General features: G+C 43.3%; 1 protein-coding gene and 1 pseudogene across 1 annotated transcript in view; both read left to right on the top strand.

Moving 5' to 3' along the window:
• The window catches only part of CFAP54 (cilia and flagella associated protein 54), a 135129-nt gene that overhangs the window by 67600 nt on the left and 45604 nt on the right, over window positions 1-21925 (top strand). Inside the window, exons 38-49 of the mRNA XM_066634493.1 lie at window positions 735-901; window positions 3522-3749; window positions 4343-4566; window positions 4659-4791; window positions 6056-6143; window positions 8041-8193; window positions 10025-10045; window positions 11476-11655; window positions 13284-13371; window positions 14818-15024; window positions 17881-17947; window positions 20772-20954. Of these exons, the coding sequence (XP_066490590.1) occupies window positions 735-901; window positions 3522-3749; window positions 4343-4566; window positions 4659-4791; window positions 6056-6143; window positions 8041-8193; window positions 10025-10045; window positions 11476-11655; window positions 13284-13371; window positions 14818-15024; window positions 17881-17947; window positions 20772-20954 (1739 nt within the window). The remainder of the gene's footprint in view (window positions 1-734; window positions 902-3521; window positions 3750-4342; window positions 4567-4658; window positions 4792-6055; window positions 6144-8040; window positions 8194-10024; window positions 10046-11475; window positions 11656-13283; window positions 13372-14817; window positions 15025-17880; window positions 17948-20771; window positions 20955-21925) is intronic.
• Window positions 15845-15966, top strand: LOC136657808 (5S ribosomal RNA; annotated as a pseudogene).

Raw genomic sequence — 21925 nt, 5'->3', positions numbered from 1 at the left:
AGCAGTTGTAAAATGTGTGGGCAGGAGTCAATGAGCAGCAAAGCATGGTGGGGTGTGGGTAGGGTAGGGGAAAGCAGAACAGGACAAGTTGAGAAGCAGGCAGGTGGAGGAATAGTCTGGCAACTGCTGGCAAAGAATTAGGTAGCCGCCCTTGGTGATGGTTTTGTCAGACGAATTAACAGCAGACCTGGAGTTTATATAGATGAAAGTGTAAGCAGGTTTGCATCTGGAGGGGTCTGCCTAAGTGTGCCAAAGTTCCCTTCTCTGACTCGATGCCTTGGTCAGAGGAACCAATGCCTGACTCTCGGTGGCATTGATTTGGGCCCCACCATTCCCTGTGGAAAATATGAAGTGGAATAAGTTGTCCCCTAAAGATATTGAATCAGGTGACCAATTCAGATTGTACTACTACAGTTCATCCCTGAGCTCAACAAATCCAAACTAACGATATTCATTGAATTATTGATTTGCTGATTATTCCACTAAAATCTAATCTGATGGGATACTTCTTTACATGTATCCCAAAGTGATTCGTGATATATTATTTGCATTTTTAGGTAAAATATGTGTATTCTTTGACCATTAAAAGATTAACATAATTGTGGAAAGTTATTGTTCACTATATGCAGATACTTTTGTTTTGTTGGTAACAGATCTGAAAATATTATTGCTAATTCTGTTGTCTTTGAAAACTTGTATTCATTCTAACTAGTGGCAATTTTCCATGGTTTTAGATGACACTTTTCAGCACAGCACTAAGTTAAATGAAAGAGACAGCCCTCGAATCCATGGGGCAAATGATCGAGGGTATATAACGCTCAAAGAACGTGAACGCGCTCTCTGTTATGCTGCTGCACAAGAGCATTTTACTAAAACCTTTCTGCATTTCAGAAGAGCTGTGGTAATAAATTCTTACATCAAACTATTTATATATATAGTAGAATAGAGTTAAAAATCTAATCTCTTGCAGTTGGTAATACCAAATATTAACTTCATATTCTACTTGTATTGCTCCCCACTTCTCTCCCAGTTGTAAGTATAGTAGTCTGGAGATTTGGTCCACCTCTTCTAACTCTGCTAGGAGGAGGCACATCTGGCTCTCCATTTAGCTGTTTTTCAATTATATTTAACTGTCTTTTCATCTCCTCCTTGCTTCTTTCTCCATTCCTAAGTGCCACTTTAGGACAGGGCTATCCAAGCATTTTGACAGGAGGGCCACATAATCTCTCTGACAATGTGTTGGGGGCTGGGGAAAAAAGAATGAATTTATGTTTAAAATTTGAATAAATTTACAGACGTTTACATAAATGAATATATTAGATATGGAACTTGAATGAATGAATGAAGGTCTCATGATAGCTCAAAGCCTGTAAAAGGCCTTGTGCAAAGCAGGGCTGCCCTTTCCTTTGTTGCCACTGCTGCTACACGGACGTGAAACAGCAAGCAGTGGAGGGAGCCCTTGGCCCATGGCTCGCACAAGAGGTCGAGCAGTTTGGCCCTTGCCAGTTGCATTGGACCAGTGTGGGCTCCAGAAAGTCTCCAGCAGGCCAGAGGCTCACTGGAGACTTGGGGCTCCCTGTGGGCTGGTTTGGTGGTCCCTGAGGGCTGCAAATGCCCCTAGGGCCAGGGTTTGGGCACCCCTGCTTTAGGATAATCAGTTTACTGCCCAATCCTATCCACACTTTCCTGGGAGTAAGCCTCATTGACTCTAATGGGACTTACTTCTGAGTAGACATGCAAAGGATTGGGCTGTTAGTAGAATAACCGGCTGCCTCCTGGCAGCCTGGTCACTAAAAAAATAAACAGAGGTTAACAGGAAGTGGTTAAGTTTCACTCCCTGTCAACCTCCATCTTTTTTTTTTTTTTTTTAAATGACCAGGCTACTAGTTGTGATTAACTTGACTTATCTCAATGAGGTATTGGTGGAGATACTTGATATAATATGTATTTTATTAAGATGCTTGAATGGAAGATCTTATAGGTTTAAAGAAATATTAGTAGTGGTAACTAATAACTATGTAACGGTCATGTGAAATGTATAAAACAGGGGTGGCCAAACTTGCTTAACATAAGAACCACATGCAATAAACTTCAGGTGTTTGAGAGCCATAAGATTTAAGAAGCATTTAAATCTTAAATATATTGACTCACCATGAGCATTAAACATACGTTTTAATCAAGTGGACTCTCAGTTTCTCCTTGGTAAATAATTATGCTTGAAACATTAAGCTGAAAAATTTCTGATTTACCTTTTATATTATTTGTGATGCAAAAAGGAGTTCAACCAGCATATATCCAAGAACCATGCATTCATTATGTGTCAAAGAGCCACATGTGACTTGAGATCCTTGGTTTGGCCACCTCTGGTATAGAGATACGCAACCCAATCTGATGCTTGGAAATAAGTTCTGTTGTATTAAACAGAGGTTACTCCAAAGTGCATATGTTTAGGATTGATGTTATGGATCAGCCTAGATCAGGGGTATCAAAATAGCTTCATACAGTAGCCAGATAGCATTCATGGAACTTGCTGGTAATGACATGGCTGGAAATGACATCATTAGGCAGGAAGTTATGTCATTAAGAAGACAGTGGCCAGAAATAAGCACTTTCTTCTCACTAGGAACTCTTAAGTTGCAAATGACAGAGGAGAAAATATGCAAATCTTGATCATACTTTAAAATTATGAGAGCCTAATTATCATGTGGGCTGCCGTTTTATCAGTGCTGCTTCTGCCAAGGTGTCACTTCACAGCTCAACAGCCAAGAGGTGCTCTGTCTTAGCAGAAGCAGCACTGCTGAAAAGGCCACTTGCATTATACTTAGGATCTCCCAGCGCCTTCCCTTGTAGTGGTCCTTGCCTTATGAGGCCTCCTTTTGTCTCTCCTTCCCAGAGCCTTGGCAGAAGTGGCTCTTTTGAATGGGGGGGGCATTGGGAGAGCCCGATTATCATGTGGGCTGGACGAGGAGCTTCTGGGGACTGTATTTGGCCTTCCCCCTCCTTGCCCCATTCTGCCCACCTCCCACCTATTCCCCTTACAGGCTCTTGGGTTGTGGATGGCCTCCTGGCATGTGGCCACTTGCTGCTTCTGGTGGTAGGTTGGCCACACTGAATGGCATATCACATTTTGCTACAGCTATAAAACACTCCACCTCTGGAATGTAAGCAGCTGCCCAACAGAACTGGGCCACCAGCCTAAAATTCCTTTATCAACGGGATCTGATTTACTTTTCCTTCATTACTTTTTCCTTGGAAGGGACAGAAGTGATCACCCTGCATCCTTCTTAATTCCCCACAGAGCTCCCTTGGTAACAAGGAGGGAGGCACAGTACTAAAACCCGCTGTGGTTTTACCCTGTTTGTGGAGGCCCCTATGTCATATTTCATCAAAACTACTTCTATCCAAGATTACATTACATGACATGTTTAGTTTGGCCCTAGGTATTGTTGTTTTACTGTTGAAACCATTGAGATGTCTGACACTCATTCTTCAATTCAGTATTTTAAAACATTACGATTCAGGTTGTTGCTCATCGTGGTGGCCATTGGACTTTGCTTCAAAATGCCTGTCGAGATCTTTGGAACTATACTCAAGAATCGCGAATGATCATTAACCAGTTAGAGTCTTTTTATTCACCATTTCCTATAACAAAGGAACTTTTCCTTAATAGCATTTGGCTACCCTACTATATGGCATCAGATACGTTGCTTGATATGATAATTGATCTCCAGGCTACCAATTCTGTGAAGGTAAATGTTTTTCATTAATGTGATCAATGAATTACATAAAGTTATTTTTCTGATTTAAAACCAGCCATGAAAAGTTAACAAAAATTAAAGCCTTCTCTTTCTTGTTCTTTACACATTTGAACAATTCTCTAGTGTACAGCTTTCATTGGCTGCACTACAACATACTTCTGAAAGCACAGTTATAAAGCATACTTATAACTTTTATCATAAATTCAAATTATGCTAATTTTAATTTCACTAGAGCATAGGTCATCTCTCATTTTCTAAAATGCTATAAAATGTATGCATTTTATACTAAAATGAATATACGCAATATAGTAGTTTTTGAGCTGTGAAAAGTGTTTTTTGCATATGCATATGTGAAGTGGATGGTATGAAAGTGCAGCAGGTTTGCTTATGTCTTGTGTAATGGATGCAGAATCTAATATATCCAGGAAGTTTAAAATGCTAGCTGAATAAATCCTTGATGGAAAGAGCACGGCACATAGTGGAATATTATGAGGGAATTTGAGTTGGGTCTTAACAGCTGAATTGGGGACATGGGAAAACCATTTGTAATTATGGCTGCAATATGCTCTGTTTTCAATTTACAGATTATTGAAGATGAAGGAGATTTCTGTGTTCCAAGTTGTATAGGAAGCACTGCTGATGAAAATGGTGGATGTAACCTTTATTTTGAATATCCGTTTGATGATGTGACTGTTGTTGATTTGCGAGGTGTATGCAATTTGATCCTGCAAACTTTAGAGATTTTATTTCACTTGAAAAAATGGGAATCGCTTGTATGCATAGCCATGCAGTTTAACACAGTTACGCAGTAAGTGACATGTGCTGTCTTCTGAGAAAGGATGGTGTATTTGCAATATTAGCAGTTTTTAAAATTTTTCTAAATTTTTGGACTTTTTCTAGCGAGAGATATACAGAGCAAGTGACTCCATTGCTGGTGTTTGCTCAGAGACAAATACAAGAAAGAATACAATCTCGTGATTCTAATACCTCGCAGCCTCTTTTCACAGAACTTGTCACTAATACTGGAAAAAAGGTGAGGTGATTTAAATGTATTTTAAGTCATACTGAGTGGAGTTAACTAGGAACAAGTTTGCATTTTATTGTGCATATTTTATGTTAGCCACCTTGAGCACCTATGCCAGTGGAGGAAAGGCAGGATAAAAATACAGGGTGCCTCATGAAAATTTACACACACTTCTAGTTTCAAAATTATTATGCTATATTTCACACATAAACAGGGGACCCCCGTATCCGTGGATCCTATATTCGCTGTTTCACTTATCCATGAATTGGGGATCTGTGGCCCCCCACACCCCTGTGCGCCCCCTCCAGAGGGTAAGAGTCCTCCGAATCCTTGGATTTAGGTATTCATGGGGGGTGTTCCAGAATGGAATCCCTATGGTTAAGGGGGCATGCCTGGGCTATAAAACTGTAAGTCACACATATACTACATATGGTGTACACAGAAGCAGTCACTTGACCCAGTTAATTAATTAGACTAAGTGCTCAAAATGTTCCCCATTGGTGTCTATACACTGCTGACATTGTTGAGAGCACAATCCTATCCACACTTGCATGGGAGTAAGCCCCATTAGCTATAATGCTATAATGAGCCATTTAGTTATTGATTTTTCTCTGTAAACCGCTTTGTGAACTTTTAGTTAAAAAGCGGTATATAAATACTGTTAATAATAATAATAATAATAATAATAATAATAATAATGGTACTTACTTCTGAGTAGGCATGCACAGGATTGGGCAATGAGGGATCTGCAGACATTCACCAATGTGTGTGCCAGGATGGTTCCACACATCTCTTCAATTGCTTCCCTTAGATGTTCAAGTGTTGCTGGCTTTCTACAATGAAGTATGTATACATTGGAGTTTATCAAATTGTAGATACATTTTTTGAGACGCCCTGTATTATAGATAAAATAAAGAAATACATTTTAGATTTGAAACAGTCTTTGGATATTATTCTGCTGTACAACTTCTGGCATTGGGTCTCCTGGAAAAGACTCACAGTGTCTGTTGGCTACAAAATGTATATTGTCCCATTGAGATGAATGGAATGAGATGAGTGCCTTGTCTCTTGGCTTGTAGTTACAGATAACAAACTCTGGCTTTAATTACTTGGTTGATGCAATCAAAAGCATCCACATTTAAAGTTGAGAATTCTTGGCGCTTTCAAGAGTTGGATTTTAAGTGTCTAAATATTGACAAGAGCTTGAGTTTAGGCTACCAAGTTTAAAAATGTTGTTTAGGGTTGTGACTATATGGGAAACATTCTCTCTTAGGTGTCCTGCAGAGATTTTGTTACGAAAAAGCTGCATTCTGCTACAAAATATAACCCAGGAACTGATGAGCTCCATTTTACTAGTTCAGGTCAGAGTATGTGTCAATACAGTCCAATAAGTCTTCAAAAGATTTACTGTTCATATCATTTTGTATTAGTAAAATAATATATTTATGTTGTGTGATAATGGACTATGTCTCAGTCACATGCAGGCCATACAATCACAGATACTTCAACACTTCATATTATATTATGTTAATAATGTTCATTAAACTTGTTCTAGATACTTTTTGATGTTGAGACTAAGATTGTCCCAGCAATCCTATCTGCCACCATTGTGGAGAGTAGGGTGGGATTTAACTCTTCTCTCATTTTGCAGTTCTGATGGAACCCCCCAGCTTCTATAAACCCTGGAAGGGAAATTTCAATTGGTGCTATGAGCCCCGTTGGGGCGTGACAAACTGGTGGGGAGAGGATAATGCTCCAGTTGGTGAATGAGTGGTGACTGTGTGGCTCTGCTGATCAGCTGAGTGGTAGAGCACACGTCCTGCTGACCAGCTGGGTGGCAGGGCACTTGATCTTGCCAGTCTGCTGAGAAGCGGATGGGGTGGCTATGCAAGTCAAGTAGGCAGCAGCATGATGTCTGGTGACATTGTTGGCCATTGCTTGCTCTTGTCTGCAGGGGGCCGGGGGGGGGGGTGAGCAACAGCTAGCCTGGGGGTTCAGTCTGGCCTCAGTCCTATAAACACCTCTATAGAGAGCAGGTGGAGGAGGGCACATGGGACAGGGAGGAGCTGAATAGGAAGAAAGGAGCCAGAGAAAAGGAAAGCATCCAGAAGGTGGTAAGGAGAGGAGAGAGGGGAGGAGTGAGGGGCAGAAGATGACCCTTCTGGCCCAAATAAGAAGGTAAGGAGCAGCTGGGCCCTAGCCCCTCAGGGAAGGCCAAGTTCAGCTCTTGGGAACTCAGGGGCCAGGACCGCATAAAAGTGACAGGCAAAAAAAGTGGAGCAACCCAGTGGCAAGTCTTCAGCTGGGGATTCAGGAAGCTACTGTTGGTAGCTGCCAAACAATAAGTTACCATGTTTGGGGGCAGCCCACCTAGAGGCCCTGAGCTCTCCCCCACAGGAAAGGGGAAGTTCTGAGATTCCAGCAAGTGTTCTGGATTCTTTTATCTAGGAAGTCCTGAACTGCAATATAGAGGAAGAACCACTGCTTGAGAATGCTAAGAGAGCATAGAGGATGATGCCAAAGAAAAAAGGGTGGAGTTTAATCCAGGAAAAAGGGCCAGCCCATTCCCTTTTTCTGTCTGTCATTTGGCCCAACAAACAAAAGACTTGTATTGACCATGGCAATCTACCACTCTGTACCACACAACGCTTCTCTGAAGAGCAAAACACATGTTATAATACAAGGTTAATACAATTTTTTGTGGGTGTGATTTTTATTAGGACTGTAGTGCAAAGAGTTTGTTTTTTTAAACTCCACATGCCACAATCCCAATCCCAAAACTTCCCGGTGTTATTAAGTTACAAAGACAAACACAGGGCAAATGACACATTTATTATAACCTGAAGATCAAACCACATGTTATAATGTGTCATTTGCCCTGTGTGTTTGTCTTTTTAACTTAATAGCACTGGGTGTGTTTGGGATTGTGACATGTGGAGTTCGTGTTTTTTTTTTTTTTAAACTCTTTCCTCTACAGTTCTAAAAAAAATCACACTCACAAAAATTGTTCTAACCTTGGGAGAGAAGGTCCCATCAGTGCCAAACGAATCTTATCTCATTATGCTATTAAAAGCTTTGGGGGCACAATTTTTGTGCACATGATGGTGCCAGTCTTGATTGCCTTAAGAGTCACTGCCAGTCAGTGTAAACAGTGCTGAGCATGCACCAGTGATCTTATTCAGTGGAAAGCAGCTTTGTATATTCCTATGCTCATCATCTACATAATTAATTTTAAATGCATTTGTTGCTTCATTTTAGATGTGAATAAACTACAGTTGCAGGTTTCTGTTCCTGTGGATGTGAGAGATACTCTGAAATGTTTCAGAGAAAGCATTGAAAAATCAAAACATCACAACGCAGCTATCAGATATAGTAGGAAATTACTTTCACTCTTTCTTGCTAACACACAAGGTAAATTACAATTCCTCTTATTTAGTAATTGGATGTGTGATATGAATATCTTTTTCTTCAAGAATATATCAGTTTACTTTTCATAGGAAGACTAAGGCCCAATCCTGTCTGAACACAGTACCGACATTGCCCAGTCACCAATGCCATGTATGTCATATCCTAAGCCTGGCCGGCAAAGCTGGAGGAGGATCAGAGGATGAGCCTGTGGGCTAAAGTGCAGAGTAAGCTAGGGGCAGATCTGGGGCAGATGCAGGCGTGGCTCCTGGGGGCAGAGGAGCAAGGATGGGCACTGCAGGAATAGTGTTGTAATGGCTGCCTACGGATGTCATCACACAATCTTTGTAGACCAGATACCGGGAGGACACCAAGAGTCTATGCTACTTATAGGCGCATGCCAGACAGGTGCTGGAAGGGCACTGCTGTGTTACCCAGTATGTGCTGAATGCCAGGGGGGTGTCATTCTATCACTCAGCTGCATATGAGGGTCTTGGCCTTAGGTCGGTAGCCTCCATAGTCTGACCAAACGGACTGGGAGAGGGGATGAAGTCAGCTGATCAGCAGCATCTCACACCCTCTGTGGCAAGGATCCTGGACCAGGTCATGGAACCATAGCAAGTGGGTGGGAAGGGAACTTCTGGCACTGGGGTGGAGGGAACTGGGTACTGCAGGCTGTGGTGGCCCACTAGGGCATGGTGATGGGGCTGTGAGGCCAGTGTTCCCTGGCAGCATCAATGATTCCCAGGTGTTCAACACCTAGTCCTCAAGGGCAATCTTGCATTATGGCCAGAGGGGAATAGCTAACTTCTAGGTAGGGCACCAGCTGAGGGGCATTAAGTGGGAGGAGGCTGTTCTGGCAGATGGTGACAACCAGCTGCCTTCACCCTTCAGGTGACTAGGATTACCCCCTATGGCTCTACCTCATGATGTGGCTGACCACCCAGGGTCCATGTGTAGCTTACAACATGTTGAAATTCATACCTGTTGAATAGCATCATTGTAGAGCGTGGCCTGTTTCTGAGCCACTTCTGTCTGTGATGTAGGGTGTTGTAGGGTAGTCTGATCTCCTATATCATTTGGATGGCATCTGGGTGACAGTGGTGCCATGTGGCAGGAGCCATTGCTCCAGCAAGTGTCTTTGATGACTTCATAAGCCCATGCCTTGGCTGGTAGAGGTGTGATGTGCACCCAAAGGCTGCTGGCTGGCTCTTCAGAGCTGGCTAGGGGGGTCAACAGTCTTCTCAAGACTGGTTGACTGGCACCTTGTGTCTGGGGATGGACTTCAATGGACATCTCGATTCTTCTGGTTGGCTCCTCAGGGTTAGCTGGTTGGCACTTCGAGACTGGCTGGCGGCCTGGGCTAGCAGGCTGTTGCCACCCCTGTCTTGCACCTTGTGGCAGGGAACAAGGGAGGGTGTCATATTACCTTTGGAGTCCTCCTTCTTGGGCCCCTTGGACAATTGGGGCCCTGCAGGCCTCATCTCATATCTCTCCCTGGGGCTGGTTGAGGTGGAGAGCTATGGGGGTTTCCTGTTGTCTGACAAATAATATGATCCAGTCATATTTTTATTGAACACTATCAGTACAGAATTGGCATCTGAAAGAAAAACGCATTTCACTTAACTGTCGATCAGGTCCTCATGCCCCCTCCCCCACAAGCCCCCTCCAGAGGCACAGGGAAGCCTACAGAAAGCCCAGCTTCCCCCTCCAGAAGTGAGGGGAGCTGGGCCTTTTGGAGGCTTCCCTGTGCCTCCCAATGGCTTATAAGGCATTAAAATGTCACTTCTGTTTTTATTGTAAAACCAGAAGTAGCATGTTTCTTTTTGCCTTTTAGACCATTCTGAGGTCTGCAGCAGTCATGCTCAGCCTCTGCAGGCCTCAGACAGCCTCCAGAAGTGAGGGAAGCTGGGCTCCCCTCACCTCTGGAAGGCAAGGGGGGCGTCCCCAGTTATCTACAGTTTCAGTTGGGGGGTTCAGTTGGGGGGTTCATTATTCAGTGGGGGGTTCCAGAATAGCACTCTGCTGGTACTGGGGCATACCTGTACACAATTTCTGGTGTTGTTGCCAACCGTCTTCAACCAGCAAAGCTGTTGTATAAGTTATCTAACAGACAGTCAAATATATGACATTAGTGAGGTTGGTTCACTCTCTGTCATGGAGTTGGAAAAGTCGCAGAGGCCTGACTGAACTGTGTAGGTTAGTAACTCTGCCATACAGCAGCTGGGTTCTTACTGATTGCTTCAGGCAGGCAGGCAGGCAGGCAGGCAGGCAGGCAAAAACATCACTCAGGATCTGCATGATATCTTTATCTGTGGGACAGTTGCCTGCTGAAGGAAGGTGAAAGAGAGAGCAAGGAGGAATAGACAACTGCATTTTTTATTTACTACAGCAGTGCAAAATAAAGACCCTGGCCTCCACTTCACTTCCACTTCAGATTGTCACTTCCAGCACACTGCTGTGAATACAAACACTATTCTTAAAAGGGCCAGCTCATGCATTTATCATAGCATGTAGCTTGGTCATGTTTAATATAGTTTCTGGAATTGTAGACAGTCAGTCCTGGATTTAGGGCCCAATCCTATGGGCTGCGGTACCAGCGCTCTGCTGGTGCCGCCAACCTAGGCTGTTGCAAAAGTGCTGTAAAGCACTTTTGCACCAGCACTAACAATGCACCACCAGTGCTGGCTTCAGTGCTAGTTGGTGCTGGGCCTTAGCGCTTGAAGATGGATGCTTAGAGCTTCCAGTGGTGAGTATGGCTGCTGGCTGGCAGCAGGACTTGTCAGGGTGGGAAAGGGTGGGAAGGAGACAGAACTGGGCAGGGGGAAGGCAGAGCGGGAAAGATGTGGGCCCAGGACGGGGACAGAGATACTGGCAGGCTCTTCCACTGTATCCTAACCCCCCTCCTGGGCCGGGAAACCCAACATGGGTCTCCTCAGTTCTGTACCCGCTCAATAACAGGTGCGGATCTGAGGAGGCCCATTTGAGCTGCCGGAGTGTTACACAGGGTAAGGGAACATTTGTATGGGTATGGGACAGGGTACAGATCTTCTCAGGGTAAGGGAACATTTGTTCCCTTATCCTGAGAAGATCTGTACCCTGTCCCATAGGATACAGCAGTCACCATTTTGGCACCGCTATAGCCCTGGGCGCTAGGGAAGCATAGGACTGGGCTGTTAATCTACTGCCCACTGTGGAAAATCAGAATCTCTTGGACATAATATATTCAGTAAATTATATACTTTTCTGTTCTAGAACACTCTAACCCAAGAGAATTAAACAAAAAAGGACCATTCCAGATAGCTCCACGTGGAAGAGTAGGATTTATTATGGGTGCTGAGTTGACATATCAACCAGAACCACCTGAACTTTCTGAAGAAAACTTTGCTTACCTAAGTACAGTTCAAAGCAATTCCATCCCCCAGTCAAAACTGTCCACAGTCATCATTTCATATGAGAAAACGCTTGGTAAGATTGTAGTCATGCTTTGCTTACAATTGATATATTTATTGTTTATACAATTTGTTATTTTTAATAATTGTGTGTTATTTTGATTTATGTAACTATTATTTCAAAATTGTTGTTAAGCTGCCTTGATTTTTTTAAAAGGTGGGATATAATTTTTTTAAATATACATGAATCTGATACATGAGTCCATGACACCCATTGTGGAATTCAGCTTTAATGTTTCTCTTGGTGAGACATGGTCTGTTGAGTGGGTTTTCACTCTGTACCCACATATTCTCACTCTATTGAAGAGATTTGTTTCTGTTCTGACTTAAAGCCAAATTCAGTTCTGAACTATTTTCTTATAACAATATTCTTCTTGTTTGTTATAATCCCCTTCCCAAATCACTTGGTCAGTTAATAGGACTGCTAATTTTAACGTTGTGATATATATGCAGTGGCAGTCCCCTACACCTGCCACCTGGAAATAAATTATAATATTTATTTTAGTTTACACTACAATTATAGTGTCAGAAGTAGTTTTTTCTTTTTTTTAAATAATCTTTTGTTGATAGAAGTATTAGAGCAATGGTTGATCTATACACATTTTATAATATATAATAAAAATCCAAAAATCTGAACACTTTTATAATAATATTATTCAATATGATTTACTATTTTCTGAATTCATATCAATTTATTCATATAAATACCTGTACATTCAATCTTAAAGCTAAAGTCCAGTGTTATTAGGGACACACACAGTGTTTGGAAACTGTTATTTATTTTGCCCATAAGAACATAATTAGAGCCCCACTGGATCAGGCCAAAGGCGAATCTAGTCCAACTTCCTGTGTCTGATAGTGGTCCACCAAATGCCTCAGGGAGGACACAAGAGAGCCACATCCTGTTGCCACTCCCTTGGATCTGGAATTCTGAGGTAGCCTACTTCATAAGTAAGCCTATTGGGTTCAGTAAGAATTATAGCTCAATCCTATCCAGCACAGGAGCAGCGGTGTTAAATGCCCACTGCGGTATCCTGTGCTGGATACAAGCAGGCTGGAGGTCTCCTTGGAGGAAGGGGACATTAATTCCCTTTCCCGAGTAAAGCCCCAGCCTGCTCAGTGGGGCTTCTTGCATCCATACCAGCTAATTTGCTGGCGCAGACTTGGGAAGCCCTGAGTTGGACTGCCGAGCCTGACATTGAGGTTAGGATTCAGTGGAGGAGACCTCTGCCATTCCCACCCCCTCCTGGGCTAGTCACTCCCCCCATTCTTCCCTCTCTCTGCTCTCCCCCTACCAGGAATGCCACCCCCACCCTCCCTCCACATTCCCCCACGCCATTTGGCACATACCTCCTCTCCATTGGGTGGGCAAGGTTTATGCAGGGCTCGCTGCCAGCACAGCTTACTCTCAGGGTGGCACCAACATTCCTTATGGCATGTTTGTTATACCTAGCACCAGTGCTGGGGCTGCAACGCCAATGCTGAGGCGCCATAGGGTTGGGCTGCCCGGCTATAATCCTATTTCACTTACAGGTAACATTTACTTCTATGGGATTTATTTCTAGGTAAAAATGCAAAGATTTGCTCACTATTAATGAATTATTTTTTTGTTAAACACTTTCCCCTCAAACTGGTGAAAAACAGAAAGTCTTCAGACATTTAACCAGCACAGCCTCAAAGTGCAGGCTTCCCATGAACTTGGAAATCTTCACTTTTATGCAGGAAACAAAAGGTATGTTCTTGTTATAATGCAACAGATACAGGATGATACTATCCTGATACTGAGGGGGATGAAGAAAGAATTTGATTAGTGTCATGCAAAGGTGACTTGTAGTGACAATCTTCCTGACATATGCTTTGCTTGTACTTGGAATGATGTGAGAGACCCCTGGTTTTAGGTATGACTCTGGTTTGTGGTCCTTCATGATGTTATTCTGAAGTCATTCGTTGTCAGCACTTCTTCCCTACCTTCCATTGTACATGCTAATGTTTGCCTCTTTGTTCTTTGGGAATAGTTCAAGGAGAACATTTATTAACACATTGGTCTGATTAATAATGTTCTACTACTGAGGGGGAATGGAGTGTAATAAGTAAATTCACTTAGCTCTAGAAAATTGTATGCATATATTTCTAACAGTAATCCAGCTGGCGCTGTGGTAAATTTACTGAGCACCCACAAAGCCTTCAGAGCTTATCTTTATAAAAAGTTACAAAATTGATTCTCTTGCCTTGGCCAAAACTTTCTTAGTGGAAAGGGTGCTGCAAATGATTCTATAGGAATAGACACTGGGATTGTGCTGGAATGTATCTATTCTCCTTAGTTTCTGCTGAGGAAGCACTGGTTTTGAACATCACTGTGTAGACTGTGCTATTTGAAAAGACAAGGAAAATTTATGTACCCAATTATGAATTTGTTTTTTTTCTTGTAGGCAATGTGAAGTATGGCCCAATGTTATATTCAAGCCAGTGTTGGATTTTTCTAGCATGATGCTTAAACTACGTTGCCCAAAGTTTCATTCTGCCCCCTCCACCTCATGTTTCTTTAAACAAAGCTTCAACTCGGGGCTGAGGAAGGGTGGATGAAGAGAACTTTTTTAAAGCTTTTCTCTGAAGTCATTTTTCAAGTAAAAAGCTTCTTTCCAAAGTTGCCTTTTCCTATACTGGGGAAAAGACTTATGAAGATACAAGTATGCCCTGTGTTGGGAAGGGTGTTTTTAAATTGAAAAATGATCAGATGGGAAAAATTTAAGTGGCTTTTTCTGATTATTTTTCCTCTGTCCTGTGTCACAACCTCCTGAAGCTAAAAAAACAAAACCAAAAACAGAGGGGGAAAAATAGAACTCTGTGTGACATATAACTTGAGTCTTAGTTGTCACCAGAAGGGACATCTGAGACAGAATTTCATTTCAATGACCCTTAGGCCCTCTAATTTATGTGACAAAGATCTTCCACTTAGTTTATTGTGAGAGGAAGTGGGTGGTGGCCTTGTCTCCTGAACATTTCTTATGTCTCTTGGGTTTTAGAGGCGATTGTTAAAACACCAAGGTATTCATAGCTAATCTGGGAATCTGACTGTCCATTGCATCTACAGTTGCGAATATGATGTGAAAAAAACTGTCCTTATCCTCTATTTGAAAAGAAAATGTTCAGTACTCTGATGTACTTCATTGCATTACAGAGCTGCTTTCAAATATTGGTGTCAAGGCCTCGATGGAGCCCTCCACATAACCGATGCTCTTCATCACTGGCAAGAGTTAGATGGTTTGTCAGATAGTTCCAGTGGTAACTTGGCAAATAACTCCCAAGGTTACTGTGAGAAATTCATTTCTCAGGCTGGAATTTGGGGGTGCTTACAAGGAGCAGTCCTAGCAGCCAAAATAGCTCAGTGAGTATTTCATCAGTTTACTAATCTATAATTTAATTTTCTCAGGCTGCAATCCTAACCACACTTGCCTGAGAGTAAGTTTCATTGAACAAAATAGAACTTACTTCTGAGTAGACCTGGTTAGAATTGTGCCCTCAGTTGATGATTTTAGGGAATTTTTGCATAAATTCACATTAATGATTTCTACATATATAATTTGTATAAGGTGTAATGCTTCCGTAGAATTGTAGCCTATAAATACCTATGTATGTATGTATGTATGTATGTATGTATGTATGTATGTATGTATGTATACACCGGGTGTACATACCCGGGTCGATGGGACTCATCAGCCTGGGAAGGCAGCTCATCTGAGAGAAGGAAAACTCTGATCCCAAACCTCCATTGCCTTGTGGCTACATCCAGTTTTGGAAAAGGCTTCAGGAGTCAATCTCGAGGCAAAATCCGGAGCCGGAGTCCCTGAGGCAGTTCATGGCTGAACAATGTCACGTTCTGGCAACTCCTGCGACGCCGCTGGAACCAACCGTATTGGCCTCTGCCTTTCCATTGGACCATTTCAGCGACGTGGAGAGGGGGGATTTGCTGCATGGGTAACAGCCTATCCTCCATATGTACTTTACCCAGGCTTCGCGCACTGGAGAGGACACTCTGTTCCAGAACACTATTCAGAGTGTGATACATAAGAACATAAGACATACCGTACCATAGTCTTCCGAGACTGAAGGATGCCAACAACATGTATGTATGTATGTATGTATGTATGTATGTATGACTCATATGACAGACTGGTCAGAAACCTGATCTCACCAAACTTTTATTGTGGTATATTCATACTGTTACCCTGCACATGCCTGATCTCATCTGATCTCAGAAGCTAAGCAGGGTCAGGCCTGGTTAGTACTTGGATGGGAGACCGCCTGGGAATACCAGATGCTGTAGGCTTATACCATAGTCTTTCGAGACTGAAGGTTGCCAACCATTCATACAAATATGATCCAGCATGAATCACTTTGCCTAGGTGCAAAATCAGCAATGGTTGATGAGATATTGGGAAAGAAGAGGCAGGAGAGTCTGCTGCTAACTTGAGACTACGAGAGAGAAGAACCCATTGCCCTTACTATCAGGAGACACTAGCCAAAAATGGAAGTAGAAGCTGTGATGTTGGTGCTGCCTGCAGAAACAACAGTTATAGATTGACTGTTATACAGTGGCCACTTGGGCAGAGGGGCAGAATGCTTGGCAAAGCTCTGGAAACTTTTGAGGTCAGTTTTGCACAGGCATAGAACTCCACTGTGTGGGTCTGTGCAGACAGTCACTTGAAGTACTGCAGTTAAGGGTAAGCAGACCATTCCATGGCTCATTGAAAGAGACATTGCTACTACTATTAATACATTGAGTTACTTCTGGTAAAAAAATAACAGGTGGTCAAAAATAACTCTCCTCTCTCGCATTTTAAAATAAGCTATCATGGTTGCAGTATTCACTTTGGTTTCTTGTTGTGTTCATGGTGTCTGAACTAGAAATGCCCTGATCCTGTCCCCTCATTTATAACAATGCAGCTACACTATGGAAGCATGTGCTGCATCCTCTCGTGGTGAGGTGATCCGGAGCTCTTAAGTAGTTCCCTTACCTTGGGGTAAGCTCCCTGATGGTTGGTCTTGTTGGACCTACACCACCTGTATAGCTGGAATAAGTGCAAGCAGAGTAAATAGGCAGCTCAGGCCAAATTGAAGGGAATTGGATTCAGCATATGCATTTGCTGCCCAAGATCCACCCCCGTGGCCTTGCCCCAGCCTCCTACCCTCCCCTGATCTACCCAGTAACTCCCCTCGCCCTCCCCCTCCCCAACCAAGACACGGCACCTGTCTCAACATGCTGGCAACAGCCTAGTTCGACTGCTGCAGCAGCACTTCTCTGACTCTACTACCAGTTTGCAGTAGCAGCTCAGAATGGCCCACTGGTGGCACTCTATATGCAGTGTTGCATAACCATTTATGACTGCAGGACTGTATCCTGCTGTTGTGGGCAGCCCATCAGGTTGGGCTGTTTAACAAAGGGTGGGGAGGGGAAAATGGGGAATTCTAAGTATGGTTCCTTGGCAACCACAAACACTTCTCTTGATGCTTTGGGTAATCCACAAATAATAAAGGGCATCTGCATGTCTGCCCTGCAACTATATATCTGATTTTCTTTTCCCATTCCAGTGTAACACTCTCATACCAGTGTAATCTTTGACAAGCCCAGACAGTATGAAAGTGAGTAGAAGTCAAAGAGGTTCCTGCTGTTCCTCAATTAATATGGTAGTGGGGAGGATTGTGTCCCATAACTCCTCCACTTCCATATGACTTGAGAATCAGATGCATCCTTGTGAGAGCTGGATGCTACTTCAGGCCTCCCCTCAAACAGTTGCAGTTATTATTATTATTTACTAACAATATTTATATATTGCTTTTCAAGAAAAATGTTCGCAAAGTGGTTTACAGGCATTCAAATAATTAAATGACTCCCTTTCCCAAAAGGGCTCACAATTTGAAAAGATTGTGAAGAACACCAGCAAATAGCCCCTAAAAAAGACAGTATGCTGGATTGAAAGGGGACAATTACTCTCCCTGTACTATATATGAGAGGAGCACCACTTGAAAAAGTGCCTCTTGTTAAATTAGCAGGGGATTACCTAATTTATGGGATTATGCATTCAGAGATCTTAATTGTACATTACCATATATAAACTGTACAATGAGGAATACACTGATTAATCATTAACCTATCAAGTCCTCATGAAACACTGGGTGAAGGAAAGGATCCTCTCATTAAAACAGTCATAAATTCTATTATTTATCCTTTTTTTACACCTAGGTACTTGCTGTTATATGATTTGAAATTCAGAACTAAAACCTGCATTTTATCTGCTATTCTCTTCAAGGTAATGAACATGTTTCAGTTTATATTGGATCTGGTAACTGATGAAGCTGTTTTAGAATTTTCACGTTCAATTAGTTGAAAGTATGTTTCAATATTAAAATGCAAAGAGAATATTATGATAAGACAAATTAATACAGAGAGATAGGAATATGCTTGGAATATTCATGATCAAGTGTTAAAAATTATTTCGTATGGAAAATGAAGCTCTTTACTCTCAAAGAACACATATGGCTAATCACAAAGATGACAGATCAAAGGTGTGTCACAGATCACACCTCAATTGTTGTAATTCTGGTCCAAACATTCCTAAGGTCAGCATTCTGACCTTTATGTGTACATTCAAAATATGATTGCCACTTTGACAGTCCCAGTCAGCTGTGGACTGTAGTCCATGAAAGCTTATAATAAATGTGTCACAAGTCTTTTTAAAGGTGCCACAAAACTGTTGGTGGGGTTGACAGTGGACCATCTAATCTACAGGTTCCAGAGTTCCAGAAGATAGAAGGTCTACTAATGAAGAAAGCAAGGGAGGGGCATTAACTTGCTAATTGGATAGAGCAGCATGTAATGGATTGGCAGAAATAAAATCCATGACTTCATAATTCCATATAGTTGTTCTGACCCACATAAGACCTTGTACCTGATTTTAGATGTAAATTAAAATCTATAATTCAGAAGCAAGACAGATTTCTAGATATTCCTATTCAGTGTACCAATTGGATTTATTCTTGGCTCAGAAATAAAACAAGTATTCAAGTTAATCCACATTCTCTGGAGGTGGAAGGGGTGGCATTCCTGACTCCTGGGAAGGTCCTTGCCTCTGAGAGGCAGGGTTAGCACTCGAATGAAGGATCTTCCCTCTGGGCGTCCCTTCTTTTCTCCAGACTGACCCTACCTTCCAAGGAGAATGGTTGCACCCTCCATATTGAGCCTAATCTCAACATCTTTAAAAAAGGAAGAAGGCAAAAGGAAGAGAAGAAGGGCTTCCCACCATGGGCTCCCCTCCAGGCTCAAGCCAGAGCAATGTGAGGGAGTGTGGCCTTGCTGGCCTCAGGCAGTGGCGAGGATCCAGAGCATACCACAGTCACATGGGAGTGCAGCATCGCTGGCTCCAGAAGACGGCAGCAGACTGTGGTTGCAGCGAAGAGCAACCTCTGAGCCCAGCAAGGAGTGCAACTTCGCTGACTCCAGTGGGCTCATGCCGACTGTGGTGAGGTGTCCACCATTTGTGCCTGACTGGTGCCAGCTCTCACAAACCATGTGGCAAGCGGCAACCCCCCACTCTGCAACCTGTGTGCAGAGGAGCCACGCAGAGGAGAGCATCCCCCATGTGCACTGCCTCCTTGGGAGTAAGTCAATGTGCAGAGGAGCCACATAGGGGAGAGCAGCCCCAATGCGTGCTGCCTCCTCGCAAGCAAACCATCAGGACTGCTGCACAGGCTAAGCTGACCCCCCCCCCCACACTGTGGTTCAGCACAGTGAGGAACAGCAATTAGCTCAGAAGAGCCCATCCATGCCTCAGGTATGCAGCCCCCAGAAGAGCCCAAGTAACGGGCAGTCTAGCAAGCCCATCAGTTCAGACCACAAGTCTGCCTCAGCCAGGCCTCTTCCTTGTGGCCATCACCTCCACCAGGAGAGTGTCAGAATGGGGGGCTTTTCTGTGAATCCTGAGCTGTGTATCTTTCAGAGACCAGGTGGTACTTTGGCTAGACCCGACTTTTGTATCAAAGGTCAACCCCCTTTTATACAGGACCCAAGAACTAAGCTGCCATCCTTCTGTCCCAACCTGGTTCATCCCAAGGAAAAGATCTGGAACACCTTGGATGTGCCTAGGGCTTCTATATGGAGAGTTATCTAGGAGTTCAGGAAGTCAAGTCCCTGTTCGTCAAATATTGAGCCCTACAAGGGCTCAGATATTGGCCACAAGGCCAGCTCCTTAGTCCACTGGCTAAGGGCCTGCATCAAACTGACCTACGTGGGGGGGGGGGAGGTGAGACTTGAGGGGATCACAGCACAGGAGCACTGCCACCTCAGTGGCGTTAGATGGATGTTCATCCCTGCAGGGTCTATGCAGGAGATATGCAAGGTGGCGATGGGAGCCACAGTGCACACGGTCATCACAGGGTGAACATAACCACTTCATCAGATGCCACTTGAGGGCGTAAAGTGTCGCAACAGGTGGTGAGGCCTTGAGCGAAACCCCTTGCTGGTCCCACCCACACGTATGGCTTTGGTATAGCCCAGGAGTCAGGAATGCAATCCCTTCCTCCTCCACAGAAAAACAGAATTTCTTACCTGAGAATTCCTGTTCTGGGAAATGAAGGGTGGCATTCTGCTCACTGCAGCACCAGACTTGGGGGGGGGGGCGGGGGCTCCAAAATCTGTTTGCACGTATGGATGGGTAGAGTAGAGCCCATTCATGACAGCCACCAGCTACTACTTCCCTCAGTCTGCCTTGAGTGGACAAAGTAAATAGTTTTTATAGTTTCAGTGTTTTAGCGCAACCCTTGCAACATGGAATAGTGACCCTGCAAGCCAAAGATTGTCACATTCCTGCTTTTCCAAGCCCATTCTGGGGAAGAGAAGGTACACCCAGAGGGAGGAACCTTTGTCTGAGGACTGATCCTGCCTCCCAGAGGGGAGGGGCTTCCCAGGAGTCAGGAATGCCACCCTTCCTTTCCCAGAAAAGGAATTAGCAGGTAAGAAATTCCGTTTTTTAAAATAATGTCATCTATAGCTATGCGCACCAACAGGCCATTAGATGTGTCTTAATGTTGTAAACTTTGTACAGCATTTGAAGATTTTGATAATTCTTTAATTTTCAGTCCCTGTTTAGAGCGTCTTTACCACATCCTACAGCTGACTGTGACTTTGCGCAATATGAAACGGGCATCTTAATTCCTGGCATTGATATATTTTTGGATTACAACAGAGCTGATATTGCCACAGTTGTTGCAAGCCTGAATTTTGTTATATATGAATTGCATTGTAGCAAGCAAAATCTAATCGTAAGTACTATTGAAATATGCGTGAATTGTTTGTAAATTTGTATGAATATGGCCATATGGTTAATGAATCTTTTTTTTTTTTCCCTCTTTGACAGCATATCCTCTGGGTAGTCAAAATATAAGGTTATGTAGCATTTATGTATAAGGTTATGGCCCAAGCCTAACTGGGTCTTGTGCTGCCAAAACCTGTGTACCAGCAGTGCTTAGACCTTTTGCAGCACCACAAAATTGGGCTGAATTGGACCATTTCAGAAAAATTTGAAAAATTTCAGGTTCTACAGAAAAATTGATATTCTGAACTAGAGATAAACTCAACCCTGGTGCAGTGGTGCCACTAGAGGGTTGCGGGCTGCACCAGGTGATGCGCATGAGGGGATAACGCCACTACTGACCCAAATTTATAAATTTGTGGTATTCTTTAATAATGCCATCATGTTATATATCAATTGGTGCATAATGTCACACAGGAACAAACCACATTGAATATCTCTATTCTATCAAATGTTATAGCCAAAAAACCAGGGGGAAGGACAATGGTACATCACCATGCCCACCGCCCGGGGTGTTGCCCCGCCCACTGCATGGAAGGAGGTCTGTCATAGGGACGACGTGCCCATGATGGACACTGGGTGTCCCACACTGGGTGATGTAAACCCTAGTGATACCACTGCCCTGGTCGCCGAATGTTTCACAGGCATAAAACAATTTGATTCAAGGATAAACATCTTCCTCCCATACATAAAGAATGTAACAGATCGCATAGTCAGAATTCTGCAGAAGGCGAAATTGAGACCAATCTTTCAGCCCATTCAGAAAATACAGCAGACAGTGTGATCAGCAAAAGACTCAAGGGACCCCCCCCCCCCCCCCAATTGGCAAGGATTTATAAAATCCCATGTAGTTGTGGTCAAGTGTACATAGGCACCACAAGAAGGAGCGTGAACATTAGGGTTAAAGAACATGAGAGGCAC

This window comes from Tiliqua scincoides, chromosome 7 (assembly GCF_035046505.1).
Source record: "Tiliqua scincoides isolate rTilSci1 chromosome 7, rTilSci1.hap2, whole genome shotgun sequence".
In the NCBI taxonomy this organism is placed as follows: Eukaryota; Metazoa; Chordata; class Lepidosauria; order Squamata; family Scincidae; genus Tiliqua; species Tiliqua scincoides.
The sequence above is the reverse complement of the archived record's forward strand: the minus strand, read 5'-3'. Positions and strand labels throughout refer to the sequence as shown.